The 2,224-nt window shown below is 36.2% G+C and overlaps 1 protein-coding gene across 1 annotated transcript; it reads right to left on the bottom strand.

Moving 5' to 3' along the window:
* Positions 1 to 360: 360 nt before the first annotated feature.
* Positions 361 to 1,652, bottom strand: LOC149493758 (NAC transcription factor 47-like). The gene has a single exon (XM_089726257.1). The coding sequence runs from the start codon at positions 1,565 to 1,567 to the stop codon at positions 461 to 463; it is 1,107 nt and encodes a 368-aa protein (XP_089582383.1). The 5' UTR covers positions 1,568 to 1,652; the 3' UTR covers positions 361 to 460.
* Between the last annotated feature and the right edge of the window lie 572 nt (positions 1,653 to 2,224).

Here is a 2,224-nt window from a genome sequence, read left to right as displayed (position 1 = left end):
CACAGGCCATTTGATCAGGCATCAAACCAAACATCTTGAAATCACACAAAACTTACAGGGACATTTCTTTCAACCAAAAACAGAGTATACCGGACAATACATTTAAGTATGCAAGGAAGGAAGCCATCTTGATCATATTCATATGAACCCATCATTCAAATGCACAAATTCAGCATTTCCCAACACATTACTAATTGAATTGAATTGAATATAGACAAGCTGAAAATACTAAATAGCACTGAAAAGAAACAACACATATGTTTTGAATCCAATACTTGATTTTCCTTTAATGAATCAACATGTAAATTGATTACACAGAAAACACCAATCATGTTCCATATTTTTGAAACAAACTAAAAAAAAGAACCACCAAAAATGTTTTCCTTGTCATATCTGCAATTAAACAGCAGCTCAATGGCCAAGGTTGTGGAAAAGAGGAAGAGAGAATGTACAAGAGGCACTAAACAGAACCAGAACCAGGATCAGAATCAGACCCCAGAAATTTCTGCACATCAGCAAAAAAATCCTCATTCTCTTCAACATAATCGATCTGATCAAATTCAAAGGTATTAGCATTATCCAGCAGCTCCTCAACACTAAATTCAGTACCCATTGGCTCATCACGATCAGCGCCTACCGTCAAACATTCATCACCTCCAGGAGCCCAGATATCATTACATTCTGAGACAACGTGTTCAAGCTCGTCTACCTGATTATTAGCCCCAAGTTCAGTTCCCAATGGATAATCAAAATCACTACCTATAACCCAATTCCCATAATCTCCGTTTCCTCTCATGATACTACAATCTGATGTTACTTCTTGTTGTTCTTCTACTTGATTATTAGCCCAAAATTCAGTACCCATTTGATCATCAAAATCAGAAGCTATAACCAAACAATCATCATCTCCATTAGCCCTAATCTGGTTATAGTATGACTCTGCTTCATTGTCATTAGCCTTGATACGCTTATTGCCAGACGTAACCACCATCTCACAGTTTACAACTTCACCACCCTCACAATCATCTATTTTCCTCTTGCCCCTATTTTTTTCCCCTGTTTTAGACCCATTTTTCCTCAAACGACAGAGCACTAATTCACGGTTCAAATCAGGAAAACTATACTCAAACAAGATCCAACCGCAATGGTGGCTTGAATTTCTGTTTTTGTATTTGAACCTTTTCTTGGTTGCTTCTATCTTAATCCTACAATCAAAATCTGCCCTAGCCGTGACTTCAAAAATTTTCCCAGAATCTTCTCTATGCCAGTTACCCTCACCAGTACCAACACTTCGATCAACTCTAGAATAGTCAGTAATCAGCGTTTGTTTGTTCTTCTTCTGCGAGGCTTTCTTCTTTAATTCAGTGAAAAAGTAGAGATCCTTAACATCAGTTCTCTCGTCACCACCGAATCTCTTCCAGACTTCCCAGGGCTCTTCTCTTCCATATAACTGGCAGTCACTTACTATCATCTCGGCTGCCGCAAAAGGCTTTCCAGTGAGTTTCTTGTACAGATAGTGACCTGCTAACTCCTCATCGGTAGGATCGAACCGAAATCCAGGAAGCATGGTTGAATTCTAGTCTCCCGTTCTTGAATTTCTCTAGAAATTCTTGAATTTTCTCAGCTTTCTCGGGGAAAAGTAGCGCAGAAGCCAAATAATAGTTTGGGAATCAAGCAAAAAGAGGGAACGAGGGGAAAGCAATAAATACCTAATGGAGAGACGCGGGATGTTACCGTTATACCGTTAGAAGAAGATAATTTGAAATCTTAGTTTTATGAGTTGTGCGTGTGGACAGATAATTTAAATCTTTGTATTGGCTATGTATAAATCTTTATAAGTGTTTAACATTGTGTCTAACAATAAAAAAAACGCGTTGGCAGATATATTTATTTGCTAATGAAAAAATGAAACTCTAATAATTTTAAATGAGTTGGATTTAAGTAAATTATTATTTAATTATTATGTAATATAAAATTCAAATAATCAATTAGTTCTGCAAGTAGCCATAATCGAATATTATAGTACTCAAACTCAGGTTAACTATTGAGTCGAAGCTATTCGAGTTTAAGTTTAAAACAATTAAAATCAAGTTAAACTCAAATTTTTTTTGTTAGTCCAATCGAGATAGCTCATAAATAGTTTAGCTCACTTGCATCTCGAATAATTGGATACCTTGTGCAAAAGACCAGGTTGATTAAGTTTTACTCCCTAATTAAAAGTATG

The sequence above is a fragment of the Jatropha curcas genome, chromosome 9, assembly GCF_041381405.1.
Source record: "Jatropha curcas cultivar XTBG-Jc1 chromosome 9, XTBG_Jcur_1.0, whole genome shotgun sequence".
Classification (NCBI taxonomy): Eukaryota; Viridiplantae; Streptophyta; class Magnoliopsida; order Malpighiales; family Euphorbiaceae; genus Jatropha; species Jatropha curcas.
Note: the sequence above shows the minus strand (reverse complement) of the source record. Positions and strands in the feature narration are given on the sequence as shown.